Source organism: Gavialis gangeticus, unplaced genomic scaffold (genome assembly GCF_001723915.1).
Source record: "Gavialis gangeticus isolate Ggan-Ray unplaced genomic scaffold, GavGan_comp1, whole genome shotgun sequence".
Classification (NCBI taxonomy): domain Eukaryota; kingdom Metazoa; phylum Chordata; order Crocodylia; family Gavialidae; genus Gavialis; species Gavialis gangeticus.
In genome coordinates, this window is record NW_017728992.1 from 132,671,896 (window position 1) to 132,686,710 (window position 14,815).

General features: G+C 41.8%; 1 protein-coding gene across 2 annotated transcripts in view; it reads right to left on the minus strand.

Annotated features, from left to right (window-relative positions):
- Window positions 1-392: 392 nt before the first annotated feature.
- The window catches only part of LACTB2 (lactamase beta 2), a 43,436-nt gene continuing 29,013 nt past the window's right edge, over window positions 393-14,815 (minus strand). The window contains exons 5-8 of one of the 2 annotated variants that reach the window (XM_019527780.1): window positions 11,121-11,269; window positions 6,942-7,023; window positions 6,452-6,509; window positions 393-700 (exon numbers count right to left, since the gene is read on the minus strand). In XM_019527780.1, coding sequence (XP_019383325.1) covers window positions 694-700; window positions 6,452-6,509; window positions 6,942-7,023; window positions 11,121-11,269 — 296 coding nt within the window. In that variant the 3' untranslated portion in view covers window positions 393-693. The remainder of the gene's footprint in view (window positions 701-6,451; window positions 6,510-6,941; window positions 7,024-11,120; window positions 11,270-14,815) is intronic. The other variant, XM_019527782.1, reaches the window with a different exon arrangement.

The window sequence follows — 14,815 nt, forward strand, 5'->3', positions numbered from 1 at the left end:
GTGCACCGTCAGGCCACGCTCCCGGTTTAGCCAGTGGGTAGGGGGGCAGGTGCCGGCTGGGGAGCAGGGCTGCCAGCAAAAGCGGCCGCGTCACTTCCAGAAGTGAAATGGCTGGGGGAGGGGGTGAGACAGAGAGATCAGGGGTGGGGAACCACCCAGTCAACAGGACTGGCCACAAGGGAGCCCACCCCCTGTCAGCGTGATGGGCCGCTGGGGGACCCTCCCACCTGGTTGTTGACTGGTGGGGGGGGGCATGTGCACCAGACAAGAGGCACCAGTCATCCATGTTCACCACGCAGTAATTACTGATATTAATTTGATAAGACAGTAATGCCTTCTGTAATAGTTTGTGGTGCTAAAACTTGAAGTTTGGCACAGAAAAGATAACATGAAATTTTTTCACACTAGTTTCACTTTATTAATTGAGCAAACCAGGTATTCTTCAATTTCCATCACGCAGAATATATGAAAATCATTTGTGACTGGTAATTAGTATAAAATTCACTTAAAATTACACCACCACAATTTCCTAAGCACTTCCAACAAAAACTGGTGTTCAGATTTTACATATTAGCAAAGTGTCTCTGCATTCTCCATTAAATAATTCTGCACATGGTTGCTCAGCAATATGGTTCTATAGTTGTTACTTGTAACATTTATAAATTGCTAATCCGGATTAAGGTGGGAGACTTTTCAATCACTGGTAAGGAAAAATAAAACAGAATAGGTCAAATTAGCCACTAAGAACTACTATTTAAATCTAAGTCCGATCATACACTGTTAATTGTTCAGTATTTTATTAGAAATACTAAACAGCACAAGAGATTCAGTTTTAACCTTAGGGATACGAGTTTATCATAGCATCCATCTTAGCATCTGGTGATCTGCATGGAGATGTTTTGTAAAGTCATAGTGCTTGATGTCTACCTGATAGTCTACCTGATTCATGGTTAAGCAATGGAAATAAATTATTTACTACTTAGTTAAACATGCTGACAAACTGATTGTAACTGGGATTACAAACCATGTTGAGAAAAGTGTGCATAATTATAAAAAATATGCAAAGGTGCTAGACTGTTTGAATGTTAAGAAATGCAGTGTTGCTGTGTTTTCAAAGTGTCCACACAGTAGGAAACCAGGTACTTTAAGTAAACTGCATACAGTACTTTTCTGTTGAGGTTCTCAAACTTGGCAAAAATAATTTAAGTATATTCATATAATTTGTTTTTTAGGGACTCTGCAATGGAACATAACGCATCCAGCTAAAGAGAAAATAGTTTTTATACAAAAATGATGCTGTATTAATATTTTCAATTTTTTTTAAAGCACAAGATAACCAATAAACGCAATGCCATTATGAGCTGAAGCTAAAAAATAAATGATGAGGACAACAAATATTCCAGTTTGGAAATGATGTGAACTAATTACTTCCTAAGACAGCACCTGGCTCCAAGCTGCATGGAGTTCTTAAACAATGATAAAGCATGCCAGATGTATTCAGCATTCAACAATGAAAACATTTTTCTTTGAATAAGTATTTTGTGAAGATTAAAACAAATGATATTTCATTTTAGATTACTAGTTTTCTGTAATCTAACTATTTGAAATACTGCAACTGAAATGGTATTAAACACATTTTCATAAAAAAATAAGAATTTAAAGATTTATGGACGCGCTAATTTATTGAAGGTGGTAGTGCAGGCCAGATGAGTTGTGTGGGGCCAGTTTGTGGGCTGGACTAGACCCTGGCACTGCCCCCTCCTTGCCCTTCATGCCAGGATTGGGTCCTAGGGATCTGGAACTGCCCCATATGCATCCGGATCGGATTCAGGGAGGCCAGACATTGTCTCCTGCCTCTGGGACTGGGGCTCTGGAGCCCAGCACCAACTTCATTTGGCTTGCACCCCATGCAGTGTGCACAGGCCGGGGCTTCCCATGGCTCTGGAAGTTTGGCAGCTGGGGAGTGGTGTCACACCTCTCCCATCACCAAATTTCTGAACCTGTGGGGAACTTGCAAGCCAGATAACACAGCACAGCAGGCTAGATCTGGTATGCGGGCCAGGGGTTGAGCATCTCTGGCTTAAGGAATTAAGGTGTGTTCTTTTTTTATTTTTTAAGTATAAATCAGGCTATCCAACTAGGGCCCCATGCAGCCTGCAAAGGGGTTAAACTACAGGCTGCTGGGCTCTCACCCAAGCCACTGTTTTCTCCATCATTTCTCCTCTTGCTGCCTCTTCCTTGGCGGCACGGTAATGTGATGAGGGGAGCTGACGGTGAGTCCAGACTATGTGCGTGGTTGGGGGGCAGGGACAGGAAGAGGAAGGAGAGGGGTATTGGGACTGCCTCAGGGACAGTTCATGCTCCCTACAAGGCAGTGGTTGGGGTGGCAGCACCCATGTGGTGCAGCAGTGGAGGGGTATCCATGCAGGCACACAGAGCAGGGAGAGGGAGGGAGGGAAGAGGGGGAGGATCATTTGCATAGCATGCACCCGTGGCCCATGGGCTGGTGGTGTGGCTCCCAGGGCCTTAGAAGTCAAACAGCCCTGATATAAATCCTTAAATGGAACTGAGAGCTGACACAGATTTATAATATATATTTAACAGTACAATTTCTAAGTCCTATTTTATACTTTCAAGTGTAATCTCTTTCCATCCAAAGAATAAGCAAAAACCTCTTACATGATCTTTTCATGCTAATTAGAATTGCTAATTAGTTTTGCTTTCTTCCTTTTCCCAAGAGCATTCAAGGGTACAAGGCTTTAAAACATTTCTTACTGCCCTCCCCCAAAACACAAAGCACACAAATACTCTCTGTAGGTACTGAGAATATATTGAAGTAAAGCGCATGAGAACTATTTTAGTAGGTGCTTGGTACAACCCATAAGCAGTGAACCTGCCAAACAATTCTGGATGCTTCTGAATTTTGGAAGCACACATCTTGCTAGTTTTAATTTTTGGCCACTCTAAAACTGACATCTGATCTTTTGAGGAAGTTGTGGGCTATTAATGCCTAGCAAGCAAGTGCTGCTTTGAAAAAAGATGCCTTTGACAGACTTGTGACTTTTGAAAGTTAATGCTGAAAAGGAACAAATAGTAAGTTTACACGTGGATATTTTCCTAGGTTAAAGGGCAAGTTCCCTTTGCCCCTTCAACAGGGAATTGCAGACTCATCTCATTTGCTCTTTTGGTATCTACATAGGGCCCAAAGAAAATACTGGTATCACAGCTGCTTTAGTAAAAGGAGGCACTGCTGCTTTAGGAAAAGGAGACTATGGACAAGGAAAAAAGCCTCTCCCCCACTCAAAAATACTGTTCGAGGTTTTTTTTATTTGTTTTTTGGCCGGAAAAAACTGCTGCTTTTGCCAAAGAAATGAGAGCATTTCCAATCAGAAATCTCTCTCTCCTCCCATATCAACTTGAAGTAACTCTTCAGTAAACTCAATCACGAAAAGGAAAATTATAAGAAGTGTAAATAACCAGGGAGGAATATAAGAACATTGCTCGGGCATGCAGGGATGAAGTCAGGAAGGCCAAAGCACACCTGGAGTCACAGCTAGAAAGGGATGTGAAGGGTAACAAGAAGGGTTTCTACAGGTATGTCAGCAGAAAGAGGAGGATCAGAGAAAGTGCAGGTTCCTTACTGAATGGGGGAGGCAACCTTGTGACAAAGGATGCAGAAAAGGCTGAAGTGCTCAATGTCTTCTTTGCCTTCATCTTCACAGACAAGGTCAGCTCTGAGACTACTGCACCAGGCAGCACAGTTTGGGGAGGAGGCGAGTAGCCCTCAATGGTGAAAGAACAGGTTAGAGATTATTTAGAAAAGCTGGATGTGCACAAGTCCATGGGGCCAGACGGGATGGACCCAAGGGTGCTGAGGAAGTTGGTTGATGTGATTTCAGAGCCACTGGCCATCATCTAGAAAACTCATGGTGATCAGAAGAGGTCCTGGATGATTGGAAAACGGTCCTGTGTCCATATTTAAGAAAGGGACAAAAGATGATCCAGAGAACTACAGACTGGTCAGTCTCACCTCAGTCCCTGGAAAAATCATGAAGCAGATCCTCAAGGAATCCATTTCTAAGCACTTGGAGCAGAAGTTGGCAATTAGGAACAGCCAGCATGGATTCACCAGGGGAAAGTCATGTCTGACCAACCTGATTGCCTTCTATGATGAGATGACTGGCACTGTGGATTCAGGAAGACCAGTGGATATGGTGTACCTTGATTTTAGCAAGGCTTTTGATATGGACTACCACAACATTCTCCCAGGCAAGCTAAGGAAGTATGAGCTGGATGAATGGACTGTAAAGTGGACAGATAACTTGCTGGAGCATCGGGCTCAGAGAGTAGTTATCAATGACTCTATGCCTTGCTGGCAGCCAGTATCAAGTGGAGTGCCCCAGGGGTTGGTCCTGGGGCCAGTTTTGTTCAATATGTTCAATGACCTGGAAGATGGCATAGAGTGCACCCTCAGCAAGTTTGCAGATGACACCAAGCTGTGGGGAGTAGCAGATACACTGGAGCATAGAGCTAGGATTCAAAGTGACCTAGACAAATTGGAGGATTGGGCCAAAAGGAATCTCATGAGGTTCAACAAAGACACGTTCAAAGTCCTGCACTTAGGATGGAATAATCCCATACACAGGTACATGCTGGGGGCTGACTGGCTGGGCAGCAGCTCTGCAGAAGAGGTCAAGTAGGTCAACAACAGTAGGTCAAGGGAAGTGATTATTCTCCTCTATTCAGCACTGAGGAGGCCACATCTGGAGTACTGTGTTTAGTTTGGGCCCCCCACTACAGAGAGGAGGTAGACAAATTGGAGAGAGTCAGGTGGACGGTGACAAAAATGTTGAGGTGATTGGGGGATGTAACATATGAGGAAATACTGGGGCAATACGGCTTATTCAGTCTAGAGAAGAAGAGACCGAGGGGCCTCAACAGTAGCCTTCAACTACCTGAAGTGGGGTTCGAAAAAGGATGACTAGAATATCGGTGCTGGCAGATGACAGAACAAGGAGCAACAGCCTCAAGTTTCAGCAAGGGAAATTTAGGTTAGATATTCGGAAGAATTGTCTCCCTAGGAGGGTTGTAAAAGACTGGAACAGATTATCCAGAAAGGCTGTGGAATCTCCATCCCTGGAAATTTTCAAAACCTGGCTAGACAAAAGCTTTGGCTGGGATGTGGGGATGGTTCCACTTTGAGCAGGGGTTGGACTAGATGACCTCCTGAGTTCCCTTCCAACCCTAATTTTCTATGATTCTGTGAATGGCTATACACTTCTCTTGGGTGGTGAGGACCCCCAGTATTCCAAGGAAGAGGGAAGGAAGGGAGAGCTTTGGTTCCCTGATAGGTACCCAGGGGCAAGCTGTCAAAGTGCCCTGTGGGGACCCTCCTGCTAGTGCCAATTCACCCTTCCAATTAAGAAACCCTGGTCACTCTATGTTTATGCAAGGAGTGGGGCCTCATTCCCCCAGAGCTGCACCTGTTTGCTATGTACCCAGGCTGGGTCAAGCTGTGAGGGAATACACCCTCAGTTCTGCTGGTCAATCAGTTAGAGATGTGAATTGTGGGTAAGGGAGCAAGGCAGATGTGCTGCAGGTAGATTTATCCCAGACCCAAATAGGTCCAGGTGCACTGCCTCCTGGATCTGTGCACAGGGTGGGAGTCAGGGGCAGCACAGCTACCTTAGCATCAGCTGGAGACAGATGGTCTTCCATGGGGGCAAAGTAACAGCCTCTTATCTCCTCCTGGCTGGAGTGGTCATCTTTCAGGTTACTTTGCTGCTCTTGAACCAGAAGGTTGGAACTCCTGTAGGCTCCTTTTTGCACCAGCTTTTCCAGTGCTGCAAGTTTCCCTGAAGTATGTAGTGCTAGAAATGAATGCCTGGCCATGCCCATAATTGACAACATCTAAAGCCTCAAAGATCCTGCCCATTCGTGTTATGGGAACGGCCACAACCAAGATCCACAATATACTTGTTTGTATCTGACTCCTGATAGAGAGCGCACACACCAATAAAGAGATGGTGTAGGGAACTATAGAGATTATAGCCTTCTCACTGCATCTTATTTGTATTTCTCTTTGCACAAAATATCCTTCAATATACCACTTGCTCCATATTTGCAGCTACTGCACCAAAGGAAAAAAAAAACCTACTGCAAGACATAATTTTAGCCTTGAAAAAATTCTCATTTTTAAAATATTTGCAATCCAACATGATACTGAACCTATTTCATTCAAACCTGATCACTGAAACAAAAATAATCAAAGTGCAAGAAAATTAATTTAAGGAAACTGATGGCTTGTTAACTCTTACACATTTATGTGGTTTATAAACGCGTATTAAAGATGCTTGCTTAATCTACAAGAACAAAAAAAGCATTCATAAGCTCCTGGCTGACTAATGCTTACGGTTTCTACTTGCTCAGTTTTCTAAAGGTATTCATTCACCTGTGCTTACTGGCTCTTACTACAGAACTAGGATTTCTCCATCTCTCTCCCATAATACCTGAGAAAGTAAAGTGAAAAATACCCTAAGCTAAATGCAGTATAAACTTAATGTATCAAATACCATATACATCAGAAAAATGTAAATGTTAAGGTTGTACCACTTTAACATTGCTTCCCGGAATGCATGTATAATAAGATTTTTTTTATATACTCTGTAATCATGTAATTAAGACTCTAAACAATATTTTATAAATGTCAAAAGAAACAGCATGACAGCACAAACAGCAGCATAATGCACAAGTTTCAGAGAAATTATAAAAAACTTTAGATAACTTGAATATTTGTATCACTGAAGTTGTTGGTACTTAATTATACTTTATATTGCTTAAGCAATTACTACAAAAATGTCTAAAAATTGACATATTTGCATTCCCTAAGCAATAATTTATTAAACACACTGTAAGAAATAACTTGAGAGAGAAACACTTACACACTTTTCCTTCTTTTTCTAATTTCCTTAAGTGGCAGGTGATGTTATTTTCTGCTGCTTTATATAAGGGTTCAGGAAGATCCTAATAAAAACACAATGAATATATTATGGTCATGCAACTTAAATATTTGTCAGTTTTGTCAATTATTTTTTTTATATACTGAATTAGCTATGAACAACGTAAGTCCAAAAACAGAATTATTTGTTAAACACTATCTACGTAACTGCAAAGAACTGAAACAATTCAAAATTCACAATATTTAAATAGATTTTTAACTTAATAATTTTGGATTTACTTACTCTGTTTTTTGCCTTCTGCAAATCCAAAATGGCATTAAATACATGGGTTTTTTTTTCTGAATTGGGGTTGTTGGATGCACCTGTGTTGGCCTAAGGACATAGGCAGACAAGGTCCTTTGGGTAGATGTGATAACTTTTATCAGACCAACTATATAGATGGAAAAACTGTTCTTTGCAAGCTTTTGGGCACAAACATCCTTCCTTCAGGTATAGTGATGCAAAATTTAGGCGCAAATAGTTAAATCACATTAACAAACATGTAGACACATTAAAGCTCATTAACATTGTGTGTAGGCAGTCCACGCACAGCATTAATGTGCTTTAACGCTTGCATGTGTAGACGACAGCCTAAACCCATGTAATGCTCATTAAGCTAACGCACATTAAATTTAGGTGTGCTTAAATGCACATGTAGATATGTCCAATATCTAATTTTAGTGTTTGGCTAAGTGTAGGAATGGCCTTTACTGCCAACCAAGCATGTAGCCCAACAGTGGATGGTAAATATAATTAAGACGCAACATTCAAAATTATTCGTTAGATTTTTTTCTATCATTTCAGTGTTTTTTCTCTCAAAGTTATTGGCTTTGAAAATCTGAGCCATTTCTTCAAATAAACTGTCTGGCAAATGGGGTTTTATGCAGGGGTGCACAGATAGAGATTTTGTGGGCTGATACTGCTGGCCAATTTTTAACGAGCCATGTTGGCCGATACTGATCCAATTCTGATGTGCAGCCCCACAGTGTGGGGAATGGCGTCTGACTGATAAGTCTGTTTTGGGGGAAGGGGTGGAGGGAGAGAAGGGGCATGGGGGGGGCAAGACTGAGGTCCCCGCACTGAAGGAGGGAGTGGGGCTGGGGCAGGGGCCGGCATTGCCCAGACAGGGCGAGGCAGGGCAGGAGATGGAGCCGCAGCTTATCTGAAGGGTGTATGTGTGTGTGTGTGGAGGGGGGGGGTGGCTCCCACCGCTGCATGCACCCCGGGAAGGCACAGGGCGGTGGGGGCTGCTGTAGGCTGGGGCAGCACCAGGCTCTTTCCAGCTGAGGTGGGACCAGTCTATGCTCAGGGTGTGCAGGTGGCGGTGTTGGGAGGGGTGGTTACAGAGATTTTGGGGAGGTGCAACCCCCCAACCACTGCTCCCAGCACTGCCACCACCCACCCGAAACGCAGCCTGGCCCAGCCTCATCTCACCAGGAAGAGCCTGGTGCAGCCCTGGCCCCAGCCTGCAGTGGCAGCTCCCCCTTCCCCATGCGCAGAGCCAGGGGCACATGCCTCCCCATGCTCTCCGGGGGTGTTTGCAGGGCTGAGAGCCACCCTCACCTTCTCCATGCCTCCCAGATAAGTCACAGCTTCATTCCATGCCCTGCCCTGGCTGTGCAACGTCTGCCCCAGCCCCACTCCCTCCCTCCCTCACCGCAGGGGCCTTGATCTGCTTCCTATGCTCCTTCCCTCCCCGCTTTTCCCACAACAGGCTTACCAGCTGGACCCGTCTGCTCTTCATGCTGCTGGGCTGTGCTCCTGGCCACCTGCGTGCTGTGCTGCGGCTGTGCGCATGCACGAGGCGTTTATCGGCCACATTATCAGCCACATCAGACAAAAAAAGCCAACTGCCAATACTTCCAATTTTCCTCATATCGGTGCCAATCTGATATTGTGATCAATGTATCAGTGCACCTCTAGTTTTATGTGATGTAAAGAGCTGGCTTAGTAAATAGTTATTTAGAAAACCTGTATCAGGATTGCAAAATAGGCACCTAAACACTAAAACCTTAGTGATGTAATAAAAATTCTTTGGATTTTAGTGATGAGACAAATTCATAATGATTAAGATAAGCATCGAAACTTTTGGACGATAATCTAAAGTACTGAAGTGCCTCCCTCGAAACAACTATTTCTTACACTACTGTTTATTCCTCCAACAACAAACCTGCCCTATTACCATTTTGTTACCTGCAAGGGGGAGAGGGACAAATTTAGAATCAAGGGGTGTATCTACATGTACAATTAATGTCAAGAAATAAACTCTGGCACATACTGTGCTGGAGTTCATTGCTCCTGGGTGCCACATTTACACATATATCCAGAACCACAGCATGTTGAGCTTGGTCAGAGCAACCCTGGCTGGCAGGGGACCTGGGGGGAGGTCACCAGGACTGGTCTGACCCGGCTCAATGTGCTGTGAAGGGGCTGGCTGGGGCATGAGGGTGCTCCAGTGCGGGGCTAGCTGGCAAGGAGCCCGTCACAATGAAGCACCTTTGTGCCCCAGCCAGCCCTGTCAGCATCTACACGCATGTTGCTGCATAGTACATAATGCTGCAGCAGGATAGTACTTGTATTTAAAAGTACCAATTTACAACAGCATTTATTAGTTTACTGCAACTTAATAGGTAGATGTGTAGATGCAAAGACTTTACTGTGGAGCTAACTAGGCATCTCTGTGGTAAACATTTCGTGTAGATATGCCCAAGTAGTCTGTGACACAGGTGGGAATGTTGAAAAGCCTGCCTGAAATGGCACCTGGAATCTTTGTTTCTCTTTCACAATGCAACTGTTACTGTGTTCCTGATATCCTCTAACTCAGTGGTTCTCAACCTTTTTGGTAACAGGACCCATTTGTAAAGATTGATTGCCAGTCCCAATCCAGTGTCCCTCACTCCCAACCCACTGTCCCCTGCCCCCAAATGTGTGGGATAGGGAGCGGGTGTGTGTGGAGCATGGTGGGGGCGGGGGGGCCACAAGCAGCCCCCTGCAGGCTGGAACTCTGCCTGCTTGCAAGGGAAGAGCCATGGTTTCCCACATTTTTCTCCATTAAAGGAGAACCCATTCTTAAAGTTTGTTTGCAACCCTTTCGTATATTCTTGTGACCCACAAGTTGAGAAACATATCCATTTATCTCACCCAGCTCATCTCAGTGTGATGAGTGGGCAACAAACTCCCAACCTTAATGCTGGGCTGATTTCTACTCTACAAAACAGCCAGAAATAGACTGTATCTACTCAGACAGGTAAAATATACAGTAGTTTCCACCTGACATTTATAACAGCCATAAAAGTTTGCTGTACCAAAACAACCCACAGTAGATTGCAAAACCCTTCATAAACCTGTCCTGCATAGAGTTTAGGGACTGTTAGACAGCAATAGTCTCCTCTTCTAGAATTCATCCCCCTTACTTTTACTTCCTAACTAGGAAGTTCTTAAAAGCGATACTAAGAGTGAAATGATCTCTATACCATGAGTCCTAAATAGTGAGATTTACCCTTTTGAAGAGAAAGGTGTGAGGGAGCAGGCTTTAGACATCTGTCAAATGAATTACTTACGCATCTTGCTTCAGATAACAAGATCCAGATTATTTTGCCCTACAGTGCGCACATGAATGCCAGACTTCTAACATAGCTGGCACACAGCCTTCTGAAGGCTGTGAGTGCCTGGGGTTACATGTTCTAAAACACTCTGTGGGACTCTCTAAACAACTTTGCATATAATAAAAAAAAATAAAAATGAACTATTATCTGACATTTTTCACTGATTTAACTGTTTTGTAACTTAAAGCTTTATCTTCATAAAAATAAGTTATTCACTAAGTTTAAAGTAGTTTGTTACTGAAGTTTAAGAAGTTAATAAAAACAATTTAAGTCCCAATCCAGGAAAGCAGTTAAGCAATATGATTACTAACATACTGAATGTCATGCTTTACACATGCACAGACTATTTATTTTTCATAACAGGAAGCATATGCCAAGTGTTACCTTGTTATATTATGAACTTTTAAAAGTCTAATACAAATACATACCCCAATGTTTTTAACTTCAATACAAAATAAGGTTGTGATCTTTGATTCTAATCTAGTTCCAGATATAAAAACATTTTAACTAGCATTACCTTGTACACCATCTTTACAAGCTCCATGGGTGTAAATGATTTTTCAGCATTCTTCTGGAACATACTTAAAATTTGCTGTTCGCGCATATTTCGGTGAGAAATATATTCTTGAATTTTGTCATCTACATCATGTACTACAGGGCCATGTCCTAAGTTTAAACACATTTACAAGAGTAGTGTTTTGTATAACTGAATTACAGAATCAAGTTAATGAATAATTCATTTACAAATAATGTTTCTCTCAATTAAGTGTACACTGATAGGCCAAAAATTTCTATAGTCAGCAACACAAAAGATCTGATCCCCCAACTCAAATAATCAGGTATTCATTTACAGTGAGTTAACTGGGATTAACCATCAGTGCAATTCCAGTGCAAGGACTGAACCTACACTTCTGGATCAGAACAGCAGAACTGAAAAGATTTGAGTGTGAAAAGGTAACACTGCAAGGACAAGGCTGCTGTGGCCTACTTAAACACAAAAAAAGAAGAAAAAAACTGATTAGGAAATGAAATTAAAAAAAAAGAAAAATATTAATTTGTCTGAACAGGAATAAGGCAATGGCAAAACAGGTTAACTATATTTGAAATAAACATTCCAACATGGCCATTTCAATATGGACTCACTCAGATAGATCATAAGTACTTGCTTATAGGAAGTGCTTTGAAAACAAGTTAGGGAAGGACTACAATCTCTATCCAAAAAGAATTGAACTTTATATGGAAACTATCATATGCAAACACAGTTTATATAGGTGCTTTATCTATGAAGAAATTATCTGCCAAAATACAGGGATTTTTCTTTTTACAAACTGTTAAGGTACACAGAAATCCTAGTACTGTAATTTGGATGGTGTGTACTTTGCATGTTGAGATAAAGGAAACTATGTTCATGCGTGTAAGGTTGATCATTGACTAACCCACTAATAAAACAGTTTCTTTTGCAGCTCTTCTGAATCTACATTTTTGGAATTTTTAATAGCCTATGGATGTATTTTGGAGTAAGTTAAAAAAAAAAATTAATCAAAATAATTTTTTGTCCAAAGACTTTTGGGAAATTTTGACAGACCATCGTATCTTTTTCAGTCCCTTGCAACTTAAAAATAATTTTTCATTGTAGTTTCAAACTGCCTTTTGAAATCAAGGAACTGAGATGCAGTGCAAAGCTCCTTTTCTCTGTGCAATTTACAATCCAAAGATTGAAAGCCTTAATTCTCTACTCCCTTGCACTATACATAGTCATTTATACCAGTATAAAGAGGCTGTAAAACACTACCAAGATCAAATACCAGCATTTATACTTGGGTCCATGAATCCTGGGCTCTTTTTCCTGTCTGGGGAAGTGGCAGTGCAGAATGAACACAAAACACTCTTCACAGGTTAAAAGTCTGTGTTGTATGAAGTAGCATCAAGTGAATCCTAAAATAGTAAGTACTGTTGGAATCTGTAGAAATTTTAAACCTGATAGACAACTAGGAGGAACTTGTAAGCTTGGCAAAAGTCTACAAAGTCTTCAGCACAAAAAGGTTATACATATTCAACTTTCATGCTATATTCAACATGTACACACCTATATACACCAAGCCTTATATACACCAAGACTTATTTTAGGCTGTAACGGACATATATGGATGGTCATAAATATGTCTTAAATGTGTACTTTAAAAGTAAGACTTTCTACAAATAATATCCTAGAATTATAGTTTTTTTGCTAATCAAAATAACTGTTACAAACTTACTATATTTATAATCGGTAACACCATTGGTATTGTATGTTAAAAGGATACAGAAATGATTAGTTGAGGTAGGAAAGTGGAGGTGGTAAGACTAACTACCCATCTTCTCTAAAGGGCCAAAAAGTCACATGAAGCATTCTCCACATATATGAATGCTACTGAGAAATATGGAACCAGGTCTGGACATAAACCTGCTTCATCAACCAGTTTTCTGGGTCATTCACCACATTCTATTAGTTATAAACATATACCTTCCTTAAAGGAAGTACATTCATATTTTAATAATGTAGGTCCTCATATGGCTACCACCATCATAAAACATCACAATCCCCTCTGTGTATGACCCTTGTGAAGTAGCGTCATTACCTTTACATTACAGGTGGGAAAACAAAGCAAAGAACTATAAAAACTGATCTGCTCTAAGTCATGGAACAAGTGTGTGATACAACCTAGAACTGCTCCATAGCTCCTAGTTCAGAGACTGAACTACAAGTTCATCTCATGCATATAGAATTCTACTAACAAGGAAGGACGTTAGTTAACTTCTCCCACCTAATGGAAGAAATTCTGCTTTCAGTTGGTAATACTCTCTGCCATCTTCGTAAGACCATAGATTACATGAAGATAGGGTAATGGGAAGTCTTAAAAGGTCACACACTTTGAAGAACAGACCATGTGAGGAGTAGCTAGGCAACTCAGATAATTAACTGCTAAACTAATATGGCAGTAAGAATGGGTTCAGATATGTTACTGAACCCGTAGGCATGGGAGACACAAGAGAAGATGAGGGCAGATAGCTGGAGATCCTAGAAAGCCCATTGCAAACCAGATTAGCTAATACAGCTAACGTTATTTTGTAATACACAGAAGATGAAATACAGTAGTGCATTTCAGAACTATAGCAAATAAGCTGTTGAAAGAAAATAGAAAAATAATAATAATCTCTAATGTAAAAGCAAATAACAAAATCCTCAACCACTTGGTTTTATCTAGTCACAAAATGTTTAGCAAAAATATGCTTAGACCCCTACTGCCAGCTTTATAGTACTGAAGCACATAAAATGAGGCATACCAATTCCCTCCCTTCCTCTATAACAGTGATATGCAACTTTTTAAGGCTGTGGACCAGATTAACCCAGTTCAGACCAGAGGTGGGGGGAATATGCTAGGACTCAGCCACTGCTGGCACTTTTCTCTGCAGCAGCACAGGAAAGCAATTGCTGCTGAAGCCTCTTGCTGCCAAATATCACTAAAGTCCCACGTCTATGGGCCAAATCAAATGGCTCCACCAGTTCGGATTCAGCCTGTAGGCCATAGGTTGCCAATCCCTGCTCTGTAATAACAACATGCAACCTTGCTTTGAAAACCAGGCCAGGCCATTCTGAAGTGTATACTTCTAAAGTATACGCAAATATTGGTTTAGGTTAGGATGCCAAATGTAGGACCCGTGGGCTGGATCTACCATCAAACTATTAGAAGTTGGCAAGCATGGCCTACTATGAAATTCAAGACTCTTTGGCCCTGCTAGCCATGCCCATCAGCACCAAGCTTGGGTTGCCATAATTGGATCCCTCCCACTGCCAAGATCTTAGCCAACAGACCCCTCACCACGACCTCTGGATCCCTCACTGTCCCAGACCCCTCAGAGCAGTGGCTGTGGCAGCTATGCCCATTTCCCAGGCTGGATCAGGCATGAAAGGAAACCCAAAGTCTGGATCTGACCCAGTTTGACACCTCTGGTTTAGATGAATGTAGACACATATTATGTATTTGGAAGCCAACACCTCTAATATATAATCAGGAGAAAGTAAATCAAGGTTATATACATGAGAAAGCACATTGTTAATGAGCTTTCTGCCTTACAATGCATGGTGCTCTTTTACAGTTTAAGGGAGAGACATGAAACATTTGTAGCGCCAAACACAAAAAAACCTGGAAGTTTGTTCTGTATTTGGAAAGC